Here is a 20541-nt window from a genome sequence, read left to right as displayed (position 1 = left end):
TCCTGGTTGCCCCACAAAGCCTGCTTGTTCAGTCATTTGGTCGCCCCTCACTAACACCCTTGCTGGCCTGGTCATAGGCAGCCATCTTGTGAGGACATGAATGTTAATTTGCATATTACCTCTTTATTATATAGGATAATTTCTTTTGCACTTTCATTTATATTATACCTATCGGTATACCTATGAATACAAGAGTAATCCCTGACCAAAAATGATTTATAATTTAACTTTTTTTAGTTTGCAAATAAGCATATTGGACTAATTATCTAATTTAGGTAATTATGTACCCCTAACTTAAAATCTGAGATCTCCTATATTTACATATATTTTATCTTGACTGTTTAAAAACATACACAGTGAGGAGGCAGACACAGAGATGATCAAAATTTTGATGGAAATGAGAAACCCAAAAATAAATCTCAGCATTTGCTCTAACTCACAGTGGCTGGCACCCCATCGAGTTGTCGAGCTCCATGATTCGACACCAAGATCCCATCCAAACCATGTTTAACTGCCTCCCTGGCATCATCTCCTAGAAAGAGCAAGACAATCATCATAAGAAAAGACTACTTAATAGGCTTAGGTTTAGAGGTCAAAGCATCAAAATCAAAGGGAACCTGATCTTACACATATATACATTGCTAGGAACCCGTAGCACAGACATACTAAGGGTTAGATCTAGAATAGCAGATCTATGTTGGTCAAAAAAAGTTAGCAGTCATAACAATTTAATTATAAAATAAAATTATCAATAGACTGTAAATTGACATGCACCTAAATTTTATTTATCCTCATAAGGAAGTATTCCTGCTAAGTATGTTTTATTATTAATAAGATCATACCATTTAGCAGTTAGCAGAATTACTCCTCTACAATTTGTGTGTGTTTTTTAAATCTTTATTGTTGAAAGTATTACATATGTCCCCGTTTTTCCCCTACAATTTGGATAGCATAAAAGAATATATAGATCTAGCCTGTTTGGCTCAGTGGATAGAGCATCAGCCTGCAGACTGAAGGGTCCTGGGTTTGATTCCAGCAAGGGTACATGCCCGGGTTGCAGGCTCAATCCCCAGTAGGGGGCAAGCAGGAGGTAGCCAATCAATGATTCTCTCTTATCATTGATGTTTCTATCTCTTTCTCCCTTTCCCTTCCTCTCTGAAATCAATAAAAGTTAAAAAAATTTAAAAAAGAATATATAATTGGCAAGCACTTTAGCAGGTAATGAACAATTCTAATTCAAAAACATTATTTAATACAAAGTTATAACTTCAATACTTATTTTAATTTATAACTTCAATACTTATTTTAATTTATAACTTCAATAATTATTAATTCTATAATTAAGTGCATTGTACCCATTGAATTACATAAGAATCTAATATTAAAATTATGTTTCTTCTCTAATTATGCTTCAAAATAGATTGATTTCTAAAAATACAATTTTAAAAGAGATTAACATTCTCTTAAATCAACTTCCAAAATATATTTTATATTTCATATTTTTTATTTTTTTTACAGTTTTGCACCTTATTTTATACATTAGAATTAAAGGAGATGACATAAGGGGGTTACATGAAATCCATTTGTGGTAGATTAGGGAGGAAGGAGAAAGCAAAGTGAGCAAATCTCTGGGATTGAATAAAAAGTAAAACAAATAAACACATAATTTTATATTGGTGGGCACAGAATAGTTAACAGTTAACAATTAACATCTATAATAATAAAAGCATAATATGCTAATTAGACCGAACATCCTTCTAGACGTCCTTCTGGAAGACCTTCCGGATTAAGCCGGGGCTGCGAGGGAAGCCAGTGCTGGCAGCTGGGGGAAGGAAGGCCTGCTCTTGCACGAATTTTGTGCATTGGGCCTCTAGTGATAACAATAACAATGAGGGGTTCTGTGGTCTCCTGCTCTGGTAGGTCTGGAAAAAGCAAATTACCCTGACATTACAAAGATATGTTATCATAGATGCAAAAAGTCAATAGACAGGCCCTAGCCAGTTTGGCTCAGTGGACAGACCCTTGACCTGCAAACCAAAGGTCCCAAGTTTCTATTCTGGTCAAGGGCACTACATACCTAGGCTGCAGGTTCCTTCCCGGCGGGGGCCCTGGTCAGGGGGTGTGCAGCAGGCAACCAATTGATGTGTTTCTCTCACACTGATATTTCTCTCTGTTTTCCCTCTCTCTTCTACTCTCTAAAAATCAATGGAAAATATCCTTGGGTGAGAATTAAAAAAAAAAAAAAGACAACAGACAGGCTCAATTACAGTAAAGATGGACCTTTGTAAAGGAAGATACTGGCCTAGGACATGACTACCCGCCATGACTTGCTTTTAGTTAGGAAGTTTAATTTCAGCCCATCCTATGTGGTTACCTTAGGTCTCTGAATTTGTAAGGCCCATCATGCAGGCCTCCTCTGAGCTTGTCAATTTTAGCACGTAGCTCCTTTTCCTCCACACATTTCCCTTTTGGTAATAAATTAATCCAAAAGATGCACTGATGACCAACCATTGATTTGGATAGTGTGGTCCACTGTGCTAGGAAGGCTCATGTCTGGGAAGTTAGCATTTGTCTTGCCGAACAATAGACCACTGAAAATCGGGCAAGACCATAACCTTGGATGGAAGTCAAGGCCAAATTTTCCTCAAAAGTGAAAAGCAGGTAAATGGGAGGCCATCAGGTCTTATGGGCCTTCACTAAGAAAAACACTCTGCATCACTTCTAACCAATATTTTGCTGTTTGTCTCACTTCTCTGTATTTTGCATCTAGTGTAACATTGACTTATAGCTTGAGGGTACACCATATACCTCTTCAGTTTTCATAATCTGACCAACTATATTTTATATTTTAAACTATTATTCTCAGCATGTTCCCAATAACAAACCATTTGCTAACAGAATAATGAAAGTAATGCTAGTTCTCAAGTTTACAAAAATAGTTGGCTCAAGGTTGTAATGAAAGTCATAATTTGGGAACTTAAGCAGATGGGTACAGAAAATTGTACATATTTATTAATTCCCAATGGAGATCAAGGGGAGACCTGATTAAGAATAATAAGAAAGATTCACAGGAGAACCTGGAATTCTGATTGTTTTCAAATGTTATGCTTAAACACCATTTCCACACTGTTTCACAGAATACTAGATTTTAAATATTTCCATATTTTAAAGTGATGCTAGTATTATTTTTCTTCTAAAGTTATAGGTATATGAAAATGTTAAACCCATGTTTTATGGACTGAATGTGTGCATCCCCCCAAAAGCCTTGGGTTGCAGCCCTAACTTCCAAAGTGATAGTCTTTGGGGAATATTTAAGGTTAGATGAAGTCATGAAGGTGGGGCTCTCTTGATGGTATTAGTACCCTTATAAGAAGAAACCAGAGAACTTGCTCCCCAACCCTTCTATGTCCCCACAAAGAAGAGGTCATGTGAGCACACAGTGAAAAGGGGGCCTCTGAACCCAAGGAGATAGCCTGCACCAGAGAAGAAGCCTGGTGGAACCCTAATCTCAGAATTCCAGCCTCCTACATTGTAAGAAAATAAATTTCTGTTGTTTAAGCCATCCAGTCTGTAGCATTTTGTTATGGCAGCCAAGCTGACTAAGACATCATGTCATCATGTCCTTGTTGCTCTTATCAGATCCAACTTTAATGCTGTTGTCAGATCCTTTAATGCTATGACAAACCCTAAAAGGCAATGAAATAGTATGAAAGGTGTTCTGATATATAAGTATCAGTGTTTAGTAACTACTTTCTATGTTATCTATTTGCCTTTAAGCCCGAGTTATTATGCATTTATTATATACTGATAAATCATTGATATTCTACATTTTTTCATATTAAATATGAAACCTAATGTTTCTAGGAGACTGTTTTGGCTGTTTTATTCCAAGCATGCATTTCATCTTGTGAGATCTTACTGGCAATTTTTGAGTCACTCATAAGGAAAAGGCCCTAGCTTCAAGATTGAAAGATGATGGTTTTCCCAACCCTAATGACTAATTCATATTTTACATTTTAATGTTGCTTTATATTTGGACCATATGTGTTTTATTACAGCTCTTTCTTTTCCTAGATTTCTAATTGCCTTCCTTTCCTTTTTTCTCCATTTATCATGAGACTTAAAAAAAATATTTATTGTTGAAAGTATTACAGATGTCCCCCATTTCTCCCCATTGACCCCCTTCACCCTGCACAGCCCCAGACCTTCACCAAACTATTGTCTGTGTCCATGGGTTATGCATATATGCATATAATTTCTTTGGTTAATCTCTCCCTACCCCTGACCCATCTTCCCTCTGAGATTCATCAGACTTTAGAGCAGCAGTTCTCAACCTGTGGGTCACGACACCTTTGGGGGTCGAACGACCCTTTCACAGGGGCCGTCTAAGACCATCGGAAAACACATATATAATTACATACTGTTTTTGTGATTAATCACTATGCTTTAATTATGTTCAATTTGTAACAATGAAATTGGGGGTCACCACAACATGAGGAACTGTATTAAAAGGTCGCGGCATTAGGAAGGTTGAAAACCACTGCTTTAAAGTATCCTCAAGTCCTTCAAACCTTTAACTTACTCTAACCTACTTAAAGCACCTTATTTTCCCTCTGAAGACACCTCTCCTCCCCTCTGGCCTTCCTACTCTATCCTGTTCTGATTACTCTGCCTACTGCCACCTCATCCTATAGATTGCTCCTACTCTCTCTGAGTTGCATCTCTTGTAGTCAAGTTTATGCATTCATTTGGTTTATGGTCTCCCTTGTTACAGTACATTCCTTTGTAACTTTCTAAACAGAAGAAGCTAAATGTACAGGTCCCTTAAATGACTTCTCTTGTGTCTAAATAATTGGATTAGATCCAATATTCTACACTGAAAAATCCTTTTACTTAGGCTCTTAAAGACATTACTCCTTTGTCTTCAAGTGCCCATTGTTGACAAGCAGATTGAAGCGAGTTTGACTCCCATTCCTCTGTAAGGAACCCGTTTTATGTTTCTTCTCTCTCTTTACACACATTTCCCCCTTGAAATTTCACGAGATGTAATAAGCAGTGTTTGTTCTTTCATTGTAGTGGCCTATGTCTCTAGCATTCAGGCAAGTTTGTCTTTACTAATTTCCTCCCTGTCTCCTTCTTTTACTTTTTTATCTGAAGACCTTGTCAATTAATTGAACACTGGACATTTAAAGGGTTTTCAAGCCTCTCCTTCATTTAATCATATTTTGTTTCTATTTGTCTTGTTGCTGTCTGACATTTTGGGAAATGTCATTAACCCTATTATTCAATTCAAAATTTCATTTTTAATTCAAGAAATTATATTTTTAAAATATTTGGTAGATTCTTTTTATATTCTGGTTTTCTTTTCATGGCAGGCTTTTCTTTATTAGGTATATTTTCAGCTTCTTTTAGTCTATCATTTGGAACTTTTAAATTTATTTTTCTTGATTTTACAGTGGTTCTCAACCTTCCTAATGCCGCGACCCTTTAATACAGTTCCTCATGTTGTGGTGACCCCCAACCATAAAATTATTTTCATTGCTACTTCATAACTGTAATTTTGCTACTGTTATGAATCGTAATGTAAATATCTGATATGCAGGATGTATGTTCATTGTTACAAATTGAACATAATTAAAGCATAGTGATTAATCACAAAAACAATATGTAATTATATATGTGTTTTCCGATGGTCTTAGGCGACCCCTGTAGGGATCGCGACCCACAGGTTGAGAACCGCTGCTCTAGAGTCAACTTTTCTATAGACTTATCTTGGTATTTTATGTTTTGACTTTTCTGATATGCCTTATAATGCTAAATCCTCCATTTTCATTTAAGGGAGAAAGGTTGGGGAGTTACTATAGCCTCCTGGGCTATTTTGAACATCACATTAATTTTTGCCAAGTCTTTGCCTAGAGTAGAAATTCTTTCTTGGAGAATCATGTGGGACAAGGCAAGGAATATTAACTAAGGGACCATTGGACTATGAATTCTTTAAGTGACTGAATGAGGATAACATCCTGTCATACTGTAAATGTTATCCACCCATAGGGTATCCCAGAACCCCAATACATGAACATTTGAAAAATGGTGCTCTAAAGATACAGCCTTACTACAGTGCTATCCAGTAGAACTTTCTCTGATATCAATTTTCCAGCTCTGCCCAGTTCCACACAGTAGCTACTAGCCACATGTAGCTCTTAAGTAATTGGAATGATGCAGTGTGACTGAGGAACTGGAACTTTACTTTTATTTAACTTTAATTAACTTAGCCACATTTGGCAAGTGGCTGCCATATCGGACAGATCAGCTTTAATGTGTGCCTGATTTTGCTTAGTCTAATAAAGAGGATTTAAAAAGATTAGGTGTATACATAAATCACCTTAACAAACAATATAAAATATACTTAGAATTGTTGTGGTTTGCTCTGGTTATCTGGTTTTGTGTATGAGTCTCAAGCATCAAATCAAAAGTAAAAACAAAAAGTAAAAATATATGAACTAGCCGCTGGGGGCGGCTCATCTGCTCCTGTTTGGGGGCTGAGCGGTGGCCCCGGGGGCTTGGCCGGTGCCAGCTTAGCTAGTCAGGGCTGAGCCAGGGCGATCCTAGGGGCGCCTTCTCAGCACCCGGGTCCCTCCCCTCTGAGCGGGGTCCCGTGGGCGGCCGGCCAGGCCATGAAGACCCTGGAGCCTTCGTGTGGCCCCAACCTCAGCCCCTGTGCTCACAACCACCTTTGTCGCAGCCACAGGCCCCTGGTCTCCTCAGAGGTGACCTCGCCCAGGGCGAAGGCTGCCTCTGCTGGCGGAAGCCGGTTGCTGAGGGTTGGAAATACACAGACATTTTTAATGGAAGCAAAATGGGGCAAGGGCGTCACGGCCATCCGGGATTGAGCTCAGGTAAGGCAGGGCGGGCGCTGTGCCCATGTCATGGCAGCCACAGCAGCCTGGAGGCAGGGGACGGCCTGGCCATGGGGGTCTGCAAGGAGCCCAGGCTGCCAGCTTCCTCCCTGGGCAGGAGCACAGGCTCTGCCCCAGCTGGTTCTGCAAACACCCCCAGGGCGGACACCTAGGGGCTCCCAGATGCTTCTCACCTGACTTACTTAATCACACACCCCCAGTCCTCAATGTACTCAATCACCAGCCAGTATTTAACCAAGCCCGGCCCGGGGAGCAGGGCGAGCGTGGGGAGGCTTGGGGGCGAGCGTGGGGAGGCTTGGGGGCGAGCGTAAAAAAAAAAATAAAAATAAATAAACAAAAAAAAATATATGAACTATAATATTTTATGAACCCCATCATTGAGGATGTACGCAGTCCTCCAATTTATACTCAGATGTCTGCCACCATGTAGTTGCAACCTGTGTTTTGAAAAAATTAATATTATCAATAAACAGATCCTCTGCAGGGGTCCTCAAACTTTTTAAACAGGGGGCCAGTTCACTGTCCCTCAGACCGTTGGAGGGCCGGACTATAGTTTAAAAAAAAACTATGAACAAATTCAGCAACAGGCAGCGGCGGCAAAAACACCCGGCGGGCCGGATAAATGTTTTCAGCAGGCCACATGTGGCCCGCGGGCCGTAGTTTGAGGACCCCTGCTCTACAGTATAAAGAAGTGATTAACTGCTTAGGCTTAGTTGTCAGACCACATGGATTTAAATCCCATATCTGCTTATTATGTAAGTGCCAAGTTATTTCACTTCTCTGCACATCAGTGTTCTGACCCATAAAACGGGGATAATAATCCACATAAGATTGGTTTGTGGATTAAGTTAATTGAATGATTATTTAGAGTAACATCAGGTAAATATTAACTATTATTATCTTCATCCTCTGGTATGGGAAGCATAAATTTAAATGACAAATAGGTAAAGGAAGATTTATTTGCTGGATGCTTTGGCAAGCCTGAGTTTTATTTATAGCAACAAAATTTTCATTTTAGTAAGGATTAAGATTACAAACAGCCTTTCATTTAAAGAAAGTGCTATTTAAGTAATAGTTTGTTATCTTCTATCATTTCAAGTAACTCCCCATGTTTTTCTAGGCAGTGCTGGGAATGTAGGAAATGGCTTGCTGGGAAGATAGGATCATGAATATCTAGGAAAGAAAGAAAAGAGAGAGAGAGAGGGGAGGGAGAGAAAGGAAGGAAGATTTCAGTGGACACGAGCCTCTTTTGTTAGCAACTTAAACACTGTCCAGTTTTACATTTTATGTTAACCTAGAGAGAAAACAATGTTGCCTTAATGAGAGGGTCAAAATGTTCTGATTCAGGAAAATGTTCCTGAGGCTTTGATATTTCCATTAATCCTTAGAGCTTACTACTATGGCATTCCATATTTGTTCATTTGTCAGTCACTACCTTAATTGAGTACGAATACAGTGGTCAATAGGGAATAGCAGTGTTTGCTATCTTATTAGTGCATTCTTTCTATATGGAATGTAAAATACCAAAGTGAAATGTAAATACTCAAGATTTACCCTCAAGCCCTTGGAGCTTTGGGCGCAGGCCTCTGCGCTACCTTACTGGAGCTTAGTAAGTAAATTCTAGAAACAAGGCAGCGCCTGAAACACAATCAGGAGCATGTGAGTGAATGTTCTTGGAGGCTGTCTTTAAAAACTGCACATAGAAAAAAAGCTGGTTAGAGCACAGTTTCTGCAAAACAAAAAGCCATTTTGGAAGTGAGACAACCTAGTTTTAAAAAGATTTTTAATTAAAAAAACAAACCCTCTAAAACGCATTATGTTTTTGCTCATAAAGGCATTTGCTCATTAGCATGCGTTCTGGCGAGGACCAAGTCCTGTCTCAAATACATGTTTGGAGTTTGTGTTGAAGTTTTCCAAGGGCAGAGTTTAACCACAGCAAGAGATTACATCTTCTTCTCCAAGTTGCTTTCGTTAAAAATGCCATTCTTAAAATGGTGGCAAGGGGAATGTTTTATTGATATCTTTCCAGTTGCCTGTGATTTCATGTGCCTGCAAACATAACCTGTGTCTTTCTGGTAAAAGGTCAATCCCTGGGACTTCTGGATGAAAATCTGTGGAAGAATGAACACTAGATTTCCCAGAACCTGCACTGCTGCCCCTGGGTCCCTTCCCCCATACCAAACTGAGCATATGCAGTGTTGTCATGGAAATGATTCTTGTTTATTAATTAAATGAAATAAGTAGCTACAGAGAAACTAGACAATGTAAACCATACATGCATGAATAAGTTATTTCCTTTCAAATGCCAAATGTCCCAACTCTCTCTTGCTTTTGAGCTCTCTCTAAAGCAATAGGCTCATAGAGTTTTCATAGATTACTCATATAGTTTTTTGTTTGTTTGTTTTTAATTTTATTTTATTGTTTAAAGTATTAGAGATAGTAGTACATATGTCTCTCTTTTTTTTTCCCCCATTGACCTTCCCCCGGCCTCCCCTATGCCCCGGCACATGTCCTCATCCACCCCCACCCCAGCGTCTTGTGTCCATTGGTTATGCTTATAAGCATGCATACAAGTCCTTCAGTTGATCTCTTGCCTCCCCCCTCAACACTCGCCAGCCTTCCCACTGTAATTTGACAGTCTGTTCAATGCTTCTCTGCCTCTGTATCTATATAGTTTTCACTGAAGATTTTATTAAATCAACATTTGAGCTATCTACTATGTGCAAGACATTATGAAAATGTGTGGAAGCAAATCACATGACCCATGTGGATGAGAATCAATGGTGGTGGTAGTTCTAGGTAAGATGACTGCAGAATGAAGTTCTAGAAGCCAAAATATTTTTTAACATAACACATGATAGAAAGTCTAAGTCAATAGATTTCCATCATCTCCTAGAGGGCAAAGTTGTAGAAAATGATATATATTTGGGACCTTAAGTTGAAAAGTTAAAAAATTAAATAGCCTCATTCATCTCATTCTTATATTTGTTCCCTATTTTACATGGAAAAATGTGGGACTATACTAAATTTTATTCTTTCTTGGTGTTTTCAAGCCAGTTACCCTAGGCCACCTCCGTGATGAGAGTAAATTAAATGCTGGAAACTACACCAATTTTCTAATTCAATTATACCCTCTTACTTATTTCAGGTCAGCCACAGTTATCTCCTGACTGAGCAACAACAGTTTCTCAAATGTGCTCTGTGATTCCCAGTTTTGCCACATCCATCCACTAGATCCATTACACAAAATGTGATTTTTCTAAAATGCTAATCTGATGAGGTTGCTTCCCTGATCAACACCCTTAGCAGTTCTCAAACATCGTAAAGTCTACATTCTCCAATACGGCTTACATGTTTTAAAATTAGTACTCATAGCTGCTTTCTTTTGCCATTATTTTAGTCTAAGAGTCATTTGACCTGATATCATAGCAAAACTCAAGCATCATCTTTCATTCTGAAATGAAACCTTCCTTAGCCCACTCTTATAATTGTTTACACTGTATTTTAAACTCAACCTTATACTGCATAGATTTCTACCTCTGCACTTCTTATTGCACCCAAATTCTGTCTCTCCTACAAGAATAGGGTCAAGGACCTCAGAAGATTATTATTTTTTTAATTTTAGCATAATAAATATTTATGTAATGAATGACTAAGTGAATAAATAAGTGAATGGATGAATGAATGAATGAATGAATGAGGCAGAACCTTCAGGGTAATGTTCTTAGGACCTAGACTTGAGTGTAGTTACAGGAAGTAGCATTAATAATCGTGGATGACAATATGAATGGGAGTAAGTAAGTGAAGCTTGTTTAAAAGTGTCGGTAACACCAGGATAAACTCACTGAAGTTTAATTCTCAGAAACTGAACTAGAACAATGATCAACAGGAAAGAGTATAACAATATTTTTTAAAGCGCAGATTAAGACAGATCTGGATTTAAACATATTCCCTCTACTTGAAAGTTTCATTAGGTCCATTCTTTTACTTTTATTAGCTTCATTTCTGCATACCTAAGATTAAAAAGATAAAGTCAGTGGTATGCCTGGAGCTTTATAAATAGGGGCCATGTGACTCACACTTATTCAAATAAAACCTGTAAAAAGGTTTTGATTCTAAGTCATTGTTAAGCCGGAGGTAAGTTAATAGAATCTCTCATCCCAGAGCCACTTCCTTAAACATTTTCTTTTAAAATAATATGTTTTTGTCAGTTATCTATTTAGCCATACTGAAAGAAATATTTTCAAAGGCAAGAAAACATTTTTGCGGGTGAACACATTTACACTCCAAATTATTACAGTCACTGTATCTCCCTGTGGGATTGAATACATGTGGATACAGGGGAAGTAGTCAACTTCCTTAATACTCAAGGCTTGATAATTAAGGATTTTAATATCTTAGTCAATCATTCTTGTTTTTTTTAAATATATATATTTTTTTATTTCAGAGAGGAAGGGAGAGGGAGAGAGAAATAGAAACATCAATGATGAGAGTCATTGATTGGCTGTCTCCTGCACGCCCCTTACTGGGGATCGAGCCCACAACCAGGGCATGTGCCCTGACCAGGAATCGAACTGGTGACCTCTTGGTTTCTGGGTCAACACTCAACCACTGAGCCACACCAGCCGGGCTTAGTCAATCATTCTTTATAGGGAGGTGACATGGGATTCAGTTCTTGTCATTGTTACTTGGAAGGAACAAGAGAAAAATATTAAGAGGCTCTTAAAACAGGTCTGGTTATTAGAATATCATCCTTGGGGCCTGGCCAGTGTACTCAGTGGTTGAGCATGGACCTATGAACCAGGAGGTCATGGTTCAATTCCCGGTCAGGGCACATGTCCAGTAGGGGGTGTGCAGGAGGCAGCTGTCAGTGATTCTCTCTCATCATTGGTGTTCCTATCTCTCTCTCCCTCTTGCTTCCTCTCTGAAATCAATTATATATATATGTAGATTTTAAATGTCCTCCTTGGGGCTTCTCATTGGCCTAAGGGCAACTGTTGCAGCTTACAGCCAAAGCAAGACCTTCTATCTAGAGCTTGTCAAGCTCCATGACTTGATGACAGCTCCAAAAAAAAAAAAAAAAAAAAAAAAAGGCAACAGTATCCTAATGCTTTAAAATGGGTGACTTCTTGCTTCATGGGAGTCCTGCTCCCTTTCAGTGCATTACCTAAGAATTTGGACATTATTTACTCACTAACATCAAAAGGGAGAATTGAGAGATGGAATATCTCTTTTGTTGCCCATGTTAATTTTTCCTGATTATTTTCCCTTAAAAATGTCATGATCATATCCACAAAGGATCATAAAATCAGTGTGACGTCAGGTAGAGAAATAAACAAACCTCTCAAAATTCCTTTGGCAACAATTGGCAGCGATGTCAGCCCCCTCAGCCATTTAATGTCCTCCCAGCTGATGGATGGGTCTATAGCTTTTGCCACGTATGCAGCAAGGCCACTGTTGTCACCAAAGTTTTCCTTTGGAGAAAATGCTAAATCATTGCTTTCAAAATTTTTCATCCTGAAATAAAGAGATATATAAAATGAGAAACTCCTCAAAGATATCTTTACAATGGCTCACTCAAAAGAAAAAGAAAAGATACCCTTTTCACACCCATTGCTTGTTCACTCCTCAACCATCCAGAGCAGTGATTTTCAACCTTTTCCATTTCGTGGCACACATAAGCTAATTACTGACATTCTGTGGCACACCAAAAAATATATTTTTATTGGTCTGACAAAAGAAAATTGGTGTAATTTTGATTCATTCACACTGAACAGCTATTGTTGTGTTGGCTGTTGTCATTTTTTTAAATTTGACAATCTAAGGGAAAAAAGGTCAGTGCCTCTGACTAAATAAATAGTCAGGTATTGCATGTTTTAAAAATTGCCCACTGGTTGAAAATCGCTCATCTATAGGTTGGTTGCAATCATATTTTCCTTTTTTCAAATATAGTTTTATTGATTTCAGAGAGGAAGGGAAAGGGAGAGAGAGAGAATCATTGATGGCTGCTTCCTGCAAGCCCCCCACTGGAGATCGAGCACACAACCCTGCTAGCCAAACTTTTCTTTGGGTAAAAATATAGCTGTACATTGACCTCTGACTTAGTCATAACTCTTTCTTCCCTTGCGCTAGCTCTGCCATTGAATATAGAAAGGATCTTGGGGCCATAACTATAACAATTTTATATAAACCTAGAATTACATAGGCACACTATTTTAAAATTATTTTTAAGAGGATCATAAGATTTCCTTTAATATAAAACTAAGCTTAGTGCTTTTTACATTTTAGTGTACTTTCGGCTAAAATAACTGGTTGAGTAACTTGGGTGGCATATACTATCAAAGAATATGAACATTCACATCCCACATAACTCTACTAAAGCCATTGGCAAAGTTTTCACGATAAGTATTAAACAGTAAGCTCTATAGTTTCATGGACTTAGGAGGCCCTTATACATCATTGAACATTCTAGCTCCATGAGAGTCAGACTGGTATCCATCTATTTCTTGAGCCTTGGTATGGATTTTAATACTCGAACATCTCTTTTGTAATCAAACCACTAAACTTGGTAATACACGAACATCTCTTTTGTAATCAAACCACTAAAGGTCATACATTTTATCATAGACTTTGGTCTTCCATTGTCATTCTAACTTGAATTAAGCTAACCTTCTGGTCAAGAAATACATCCATATTATGGAGAGCTATTCCATTACTTAGAAATGATATTAAGTGATATTAAATCCCAAACTTTTAAGTAACATTGGTAATAAGTGAAAGGTCTGGTCTGTCACCCCCATAGCAAGACCAGAGGGGGGAAAAAAAGAAAAACATCTGTATGTGTATATACTCTGCACAGCACCCACACCCCTCCCAAACAGGCTACAGTGTTTCAGCAGAGGCGGGGTGAAAGGGTGAAATGGATAGGAAAAAACAGAAACATGGATAAAATTATATAAATAACTGTTGTTATTCTTGGACGGTGCAATGCAGATCAACACTTGAATGAATGTTGCCTTACAGAAATTTCAGTGCACAATGAAGCCTTGTTGTTACTCTCAAACGTTGTTCAAAGCCAGAAGCCAAGAAAAAGTTTTCAGATATCTTGACAGGGACCCGCGATGGAGTGTTTTACCAATGGCTCTGAAGAAAACCTCCGTGAATGCTATTTTTATTTGAATTATGACATATACACAAGAAACACTTAAAGCGGCTTCTGATAACCCAAGTATTCCATTTCGTAAGGAAGGAAGGGGACAACATCCAAATAATAACATGATTACTTATGACTTAATTCTCGAATCCCAATCTATTTAATGAGCCAAAGGCAAGGGATAGAATTTCTTCTTTGTAAGGAACTCGTTGTGCCTTGAATGTTCCTCAAATATACTTTTTAATCTAATATAGAAATTATTTTAGCTTTTAGTAAGTTAGCATCATAAAAACAGTAACAACTACTAAAAGAAAGTTAAACATTATTAAATCACCAATGGTAACACCAGCAATAAATATTGTAGAGAAATATGTGATATTATTTTATTATAGTTATTGATAATATGCCATTAAAGATAAAGCTACATGTCTCCATAGTGGGAAATAAAATAAAAAATAACAATCAGTAGATCCTATGATATCAACTCAATATGAGAGAGACAGAGATTCATAATACATACAGGAATTGGTACATGGACCCCTAGCCTTTAATTCTGTGGTTAGGGAAACACTTATATTGAGAATATAGCCCTGCTAATCTCTTCCTCAATGTGGCTGGGCAGTTAAAAGAAAGTTTGAAGGAATGGGTTTTAAGTTTGAGTGCAAACCTTTGCTCAACTTCTTACTAGTCATGTTTTATTGGGTAAATCTCACATGATCGAATACAGTTCTATTTATTGATTCGGCATTACTTATTGAGCACCTATTGTATGCTAGTGTTTTAGATGTTTAGGGTAGACCAATAAATAAAACAGTCAAAAATTCCTGGCCACATTGAGTTGATATTCTAGCAAGAAGAGACAGAAAATAAAAAATAAATATTAAATAAATAAATAAATAAATAAATAAATAAATAAATAAATAAATAAATAAATAAATAAATAAATAAATAAATAAATAAATAAATAAATAAATAAATAAATAAATAAATAAATAAATAAATAAATAAATAAATAAATAAATAAATAAATAAATAAATAAATAAATAAATAAATAAATAAATAAATATAATCAATAAGTAATTTATGGAGCAAGTTAGATTATAAGTGCTATAAAAAAATAAATGAAAAGGCCCTAGCAGGGTGGCTCAGTTGGAGCATTGTCTCGTACACCAAAAGGTTATGGGTTCGATCTCCTGTCAGGGTATGCAATTGATCAATCTCTCTCTCTCTCTCTCTCTCTCTCTCTCTTTCTCTCTCAATTTCTCCCCCTCCTAAAACTCAATTTATTTATTTTTTTAAATATATTTTATTGATTTTTTACAGAGAGGAAGGGAGAGAGATAGAGAGTTAGAAACATCGATGAGAGAGAAACATCGATCAGCTGCCTCCTGCACATCTCCCACTGGGGATGTGCCCGCAACCCAGGTACATGCCCTTGACCGGAATCGAACCTGGGACCTTTCAGTCCGCAGGCCGAGGCTCTATCCAATGAGCCAAACCGGTTTCGGCTAAAACTCAATTTAGAAAAAATCTCTGCTGAAGATTTAAATAAATGAATAAATACATTTTAAAAAGTACTGCAGAATAAGAGGTAAGTGAGCGGGTAGAGGGTTGACTTGAAAATAAAATATGGTAATCAAATTTAGCCTCATTGAGAAGCTACCTTGTAGAAGAAATGAGCAGATCGGTGTTATTGGGTATGCTACTTGTTGATGCTATAGCAAAAGATCACAAACCTAGAGACTTTAAAATGACTCAAACTTATTATATTACAGGTGTGGAGGCCAAACGTCCAGAATGACTCCCACTAGACTACACTCAAGGTGTGGATAGGGCCGTTCTCCTTCCAGCGGCTCTGGGAGAGAATCCCTTTCCTTGACTGTTCCAGTTTCTAGAGATCACCTATGTTCCCTGACTCCAGATGACATCACTCCAACCTCTGCTTCCATCATCACCTCGCCTTCTCTGACTCGGACACTCCTGCCTCCCCCTCATGAAGACCCCTTCACTGCATTAAGTCTGTGAGATAACCCAGAATAATCTTCCCATCTCAGAGTCAATTTTGCCATGTACATAACATCTTCACAGGTTCCAAGGATTAGGACATGGACATCTTTGGCAGGTCCTCATTCTGTGTAACACAGTTATATTGTGAATGTTTTTCTAACCAAAAAATTCAGAGGCTATTGAGCCATATACCTAGTCCACCTTCACAAATATTTCTCCCTAAATCCTCTCCAAGATCCCCACACATACTGTGTCTCTATTCTGATCTCTACTGTTTATTTTTATTTTGCTTTCCCAATATAAAGACACGTAGACCCATCCCTGATATAAAAACATAGGAAAAGTGAAGAAGTGAGCAGTGAGTTGATTTGGGGGAAGGCTATTACAGGCAGAGGGAAGAATCAATTCTGAGGCCCTAAGGCACTAGCACGCCTGGTGTGTTGAAGGAAGAGTAGGGTTGCTAATGTGGCTCAGTGAGTAAAGGGTAGGTGTCATGATTTACCTTGAACATAGTCAATGATTGGAAGTTCCTTTTCTTCTCTTTCATCTGCCCTGGCGTTACACCAAAGAGCCAGATCTTTACCCAGAAAAAATGAACTGTCCCCTGGGGTGTGGAGACAGAAAAGGCCCTGCATCAGAGCCTCTGGCACCAACCTAGGGAACTGGCTTCATTCCTGGGTTCTTCCAAGAGCAGATGAGTATTCTCCTAAAACCCCCCCCCCCCCCTTCACATGGAACCTCCGTGCCATGCAGAATGCACACACATGCATGTGTTTTGCATATAGACCAAGCAGAGATTACCAAACTCCTGAACTCTGGCTGGTCCCAGATGCCAAGAGTCAGAACCCTCCCCCACCGCGGCAGAGGAAGTAGCAAGGGCTGGAAGGAGCCACTGCTTTACAGACTCATTCTCCTCTGGATTTCCTGCCTCCCTCGCCTGCCAAACCTCACTCTGCAAAGCCCGGCTTCACCTTCTATGAGTCAGGTCAGCTGCGGAAAGAAACCTGATTTCATATCAGGCTGGAACAGAGGAGCTTTTCGGTTGTATGTGGCCTCAGGCGGAAGCCTGGGCCTCCCATTAGTGGGCTCTGCCTTCGACTGCTGAGTGTGGGCCGCGGGGAAGCCAACCAGAGGAGCTGGCCCGCCTGCAGTCCACCAGGACCAGCAAGGCCAGAGGGCGCTCTGGGGGTGCGGCACCCAGCCCTGGGGTGTTTCCTGCGTTCTCAGTGATCTGGGCGTATTGCTCATTATTTGATCATCTGTAGACGGGAGGTGTGACAAGCCACTCCTGTGCACATGGACAGCTGAAAAGAGCCTCTGTCTCATGGTCTGGTGGGTCATCTGGGTGGGAGCCCGGGAGCAAAGGAAAAGGGGGGAAAGCAAATCCCGCTCCTGACTGAGTGGCGTGGCACCGAAGGAGCAAGACATAGCAGCCAGAAGCAGCAACTGTGTCATCTCCCACGTCTAAGTACCTGCCACTGTGAACACCTTTTGTCATCCAGAGCGAGAAAGTGCTTCCGAAGCTGCAGAAATAACCCTACTGTTGTTGTTATTATTGTTGTTAGTCATATTAACAGGAGGAGGGGAAAAGCAGCAAACTCCTTTTGAAATGGCAAAAGGAAAATAATGAGGAATGTTTCCTGTTAGAAGCCTTGAGTGGCATACTAATTTTAGAAAGTCAAAGGTAATCAAAACAGAGAAATAATGTGAATACAGATCTCATCGTAGGGAAATTTGAAGCCATCTACTTTCTGATGAATTTGGCAAAACGTAGGAATATGTCAGGGGCCTTTTACTTTTATTTTCTTAGAAAGACAGGGTGTCTGGGTAACCCTGGTCTGGGAAACAGGAGACAGGTCTGATGGGAGAGCACTTTCTCTTTCTGTCATTGGCCACTGAAGGTATCACAAGCAGAAATAATATCCTAAACCTGCTGGAGGTTGAGAACATCACACAGCAACTTTACATAGGGCTCAGCAGCAAGATTTGATGCACATAGTTTATACCCAGTTAGGTACGTACTCAGCAGAGCTATAGGACAGTTGTGTGACACCAGGACTCTATAAGGACTCTCTCTCTCTCTCTCTCTCTCTCTCTCTGGTTGCGATACATCCTATTCTATAACATATGTGGAATTCCTGGCTTCCAACAGTCTTTGCGACCTTTTATGGAATGCTAATTTGATTTTGAATCTTCCAGATTTGGGAGCTTTTAGAAGGGTTAACGTTACATGTAGCCAGAGTAAGCAACAGCCCATGTAAATGAGGTTTAGGATCCAAAGAAGGCATCCCTCGTTGTTTCCTATCCTCCCATGGAGGCTTTGAAATCCCATCATCGAAATGTCTTCCATTACAACTAATATGTTGATTCCTGTTCAAATGCGTTTAGCCCTGAAGGTTATCAATCACACATTGCTATGAACAATCCTTAGAGCAGATATTGGTGGGAACTGGGGAAGGATAAAATAAAAGGGAAAAGAGATCTGTAGTTTAGGGAGGTTGGGGTCTTTCTTAGTAAACTCCACTGAAGTCCCAGCTTTACTAAAGATTTTCCTAATTCTAAATTATTACAGGAAAAAGGACAATTCCCTGCTACTGCGCAAGCTGACTGACCTAATGAAAACATCATTGTTCAGCCATAGATTACTAGACACATTGTTTATGCAAATATGAGTGAGTGAATGAATGAATGAACCTGGGAATATATGAATTAATGTTCACCTATGATTATGTAGGGATATTGCAGCCCTGGCCAGGCAGGCTCAGTTGGTTAGAGCATTGTCCTGATACACCAAAGTTGCAGGTTCGATCCCCAGTCAAGGCATCTACAAGAGTCAACCAATGAATGCATAAATGGGTGGAACAACAATCAATCTCTCTCTCTCATTCAAATCAATAAATAAATTTAAAAAGAGGGCTATTGCTCAAAGAAGTAGTTGATGAGTGATCAAGCCTGTGGCTTCTTTTGTCTCCACTCTATAAGTTTTCTTCAATCTTCCTAGCTCAGATACAATGAAAAATAGAAGTTACTAGGTGGTTCTGTGATTTCAACAAGACCTAGGATATTGGGATCACAATAAAATTGTATCCTGGGCTATATTAAGTATCTTCTATCTATATGGCAATTCATATTTCTCCAAGCCCTTAATGTACTCTGATACATAACTGTATTTGACTTTTATAATTATATGGGCAATTTCTATCCCTCTTTTATAGCTCAAGCATGTGACACCCACTAAATGGGTGTGATCTGCTGGAAATTATGGGGATATTTGGCAAGGACACTATCCCTAGAATCCAGACCCTATCAGCCCTAGACAAGATCCCTTTCAACCATACTTAGGGTGCAACATTCTATGAAGAACCAATTCCCTAAGCCACTCACTTGGAAACTAGAGAAAACTTTTGGAACTGGCTCATGACAAGAGCAAAGAAAATTAGAAGAATATCTCAGGGGCCGAGGAGACCAGAGACTGATGGTTACCTGAGTTGTGGTGGCAGCTTGAACCTGTTTCGCACATCGTCAAAGCGGTTGCCCAGATAAGGGGTGTCCACTGTCACAAATATGGCCTTGTAGCCCATCCGCTCGGCCCGCCGCACGAGCTGCTTGGTGACTTCACGGTCCTTGTAGATGTACAGCTGCAGCCAGCGAAGCGCCTCACCACCGGCCTCTGCCACTTCTTCAATGGAGGAGGTGGCCCACGAACTCAGCATCATGCCGGTTCCCAGTGACCTGCAGGCTGAGAAAGAAAGAAATGAGAAGATCAAGGCAAGCCTAGTATTTTCCCACTCCAAATACTTTAGTTGTAGTTTAAGGGGTAAAGAATCTACAAGGGCAATTTGGCAAAAAGAAGTCAAATCTTTTAAAAGTTAGAAATAAGCATTTTTTCCCACACTCTGTGAATTTATCTTGAAGACAAAAATGAGTCATTTAGCCAAAGGTGTGACAAATATAAGGTTAAAAAGTTGGGAACAATCTGACATCTAACCTTAGGGGGTTGGATATAATATAGTTTATATTTAAAATGAAATGTACACTCCATTAAAGGTAATATTTTTGTGATCATTAATTTGGTGTCAACTTGCTTAGGCTATGGTAGCCAGATATTGGCTCAAGCATGTCTGGATGTTGCTATGAAGTTGTTTTTTTTAGATGAGATTCACATTTAAATCAGTAAACTTTGAGTAAGGCAAATTACTCTCCATGTGTGGATGGGCCTCATCTAATTAGTCAAAGGCCTTAAGGAAAGGACTGACCTTCCCTGAGGAAGAGGGAATTCTGCCAGCAGTCTTTCTTCAGACTCAAATTGCAACATCAACTTGTCTCTGGATCTCCATCCTGCCAGCTTACCTTACAGATTTTAGACTTGCCAGCCTTCACAAGTATATGAGACAATTCCTTAAATAGTCAGATAGATAGATATTTCTCTCTCTCTCTCTCTCTCTCTCTCTCTCTATATATAT

General features: G+C 39.1%; 1 protein-coding gene across 2 annotated transcripts in view; it reads right to left on the bottom strand.

Annotated features, from left to right (window-relative positions):
- HAO1 (hydroxyacid oxidase (glycolate oxidase) 1) overlaps positions 1–20541 on the bottom strand; it is a 72959-nt gene that overhangs the window by 22509 nt on the left and 29909 nt on the right. For both annotated transcript variants that reach the window (XM_005874657.2, XM_005874658.1), the window contains exons 3-5: positions 19562–19817; positions 12259–12434; positions 441–532 (exon numbers count right to left, since the gene is read on the bottom strand). In XM_005874657.2, coding sequence (XP_005874719.1) covers positions 441–532; positions 12259–12434; positions 19562–19817 — 524 coding nt within the window. The remainder of the gene's footprint in view (positions 1–440; positions 533–12258; positions 12435–19561; positions 19818–20541) is intronic.

Source organism: Myotis brandtii, unplaced genomic scaffold (genome assembly GCF_000412655.1).
Source record: "Myotis brandtii unplaced genomic scaffold, ASM41265v1 scaffold45, whole genome shotgun sequence".
Taxonomy (NCBI): Eukaryota; Metazoa; Chordata; class Mammalia; order Chiroptera; family Vespertilionidae; genus Myotis; species Myotis brandtii.
Note: the sequence above shows the minus strand (reverse complement) of the source record. Positions and strands in the feature narration are given on the sequence as shown.